Raw genomic sequence first — 1,515 nt, 5'->3', positions numbered from 1 at the left:
GTCCTTTCCAACCCAAACCATTCTATGATTTTATCAAGATAAATGTTAAGTGATGTGGTGAATTCAAATCCAATCGTCCATAAAGCAGCTGATGTGTATTGTTGGCATTATAATGTAAGCTGTTGAATGCAGTGAGGAGAGTTCAGAAAATTGTTGAACAAATGACTGATTTAGCAAATGAAAATTGTTTTTTTCATTTTATAGTAAAATTAATATAAGCAGGTATTTCATTTAAAACTTATAAAACCTAAACTTTTCTTAGATTTTTAAAGGCTTATCAAATGCATCAAATTTGTAGATTGTAGAATCCATTTGTGGAATTCCTTGTGCAGTGCGCAGGTACAACTTCTTCTTGGCTCACTTTCTTTGATAAGTCTTTCTGAGTTCTGAAGCACTTAAACTTTATTTAGAGTGCAATATAAAAATATTTATTTTTCTGTTTAACCTTTCAGATACCATTTGTGATTGCATTCATCTGTCAACCACATATCCTGCTTTATATATGGCTAGTTTACAGTTTCTCTCTGTCCTTTTGAATGAGGAAGGCAGAAGACAACTCCAAGATAAACCGAGTATGTGTCAGAATCCAACTATTAGCTTTCTTCTGGATGACACTGAAGGATGCCAGGCATCAGTAACTCAGCTTACTGCATTGATTATTCAGGTATTTAGAATTTGATGATGTGACTGCATTTTTGTGTTTTCTTAAAAAAGAATGTAGTTACCTGATGAAAAATTAACTGTTTCCAATTATGAAAAAGACATATTTAATTTGTGACATTTATTACATTCCTGGTGGAAATTCATGTAATAAGCTGGAACAGTTGCAAAGAAGCAACTTCTAGGAAGTGCCTTGCAAGGCACTTAATGAAATGCTGCAACAGCATGGTATGAAATCTAACATAGAGAAAATGATACATATATAAAGTATGTTTGGCCAAGTACTGATAGTGCTTTTTCTTTCTGCTTTTCCAAACATGTAACGAGATTTTTAAGGTTTGAGACATAGCTATCCTTATTGTAAATGACAGCATTGTTGTTTTTAACAGCTGCCTTCATAAAAGTTGTGAACAAAAATGAAGCCTTCTGGTTCATTCCCTGATAGTGTAAGATCAGTGTTGCACTTACAGAGCATAAGTTTATGTATTTTCCAAATTATTTATGTGTTAACGATAGTTTTATTCAAAATAATTTCACTGATACTTAATGTCTATTCTTCATCATTGTGTTGAAGGAAAGTGAGATTGCAATAAATGGAATCAGTGAATTGTCTGCGATTGCATGCCTGAATATTAGGAAAGATCTGGAATGCCAGTGCTGGGAATCCAGGCTTTAGGAAGGTAGAATGTTAAGAAAAAAGTAAAGAGTGTGCTTAAGAGGGAAAAAAAAAAATATTAACACCCCACCCCCCAAACATTATAATTAGAAAAAAATAATCATATAATAGTTAGGGTTGGAAGGGACCTTAAAGACCATCTATTTGTAACCCCCCCTGCCATGGGCAGGGACACCTTC

General features: G+C 33.6%; 1 protein-coding gene across 1 annotated transcript in view; it reads left to right on the top strand.

Moving 5' to 3' along the window:
- LOC104513000 (rotatin-like) overlaps nt 1-1,515 on the top strand; it is a gene marked incomplete at its 5' end in the record, with an annotated part of 38,029 nt that overhangs the window by 20,803 nt on the left and 15,711 nt on the right. Inside the window, one exon of the mRNA XM_010156211.1 lies at nt 453-664. Coding sequence (XP_010154513.1) covers nt 453-664 — 212 coding nt within the window. The remainder of the gene's footprint in view (nt 1-452; nt 665-1,515) is intronic.

This window comes from Eurypyga helias, unplaced genomic scaffold (genome assembly GCF_000690775.1).
Source record: "Eurypyga helias isolate BGI_N326 unplaced genomic scaffold, ASM69077v1 scaffold15957, whole genome shotgun sequence".
In the NCBI taxonomy this organism is placed as follows: Eukaryota; Metazoa; Chordata; class Aves; order Eurypygiformes; family Eurypygidae; genus Eurypyga; species Eurypyga helias.
The sequence above is the reverse complement of the archived record's forward strand: the minus strand, read 5'-3'. Positions and strand labels throughout refer to the sequence as shown.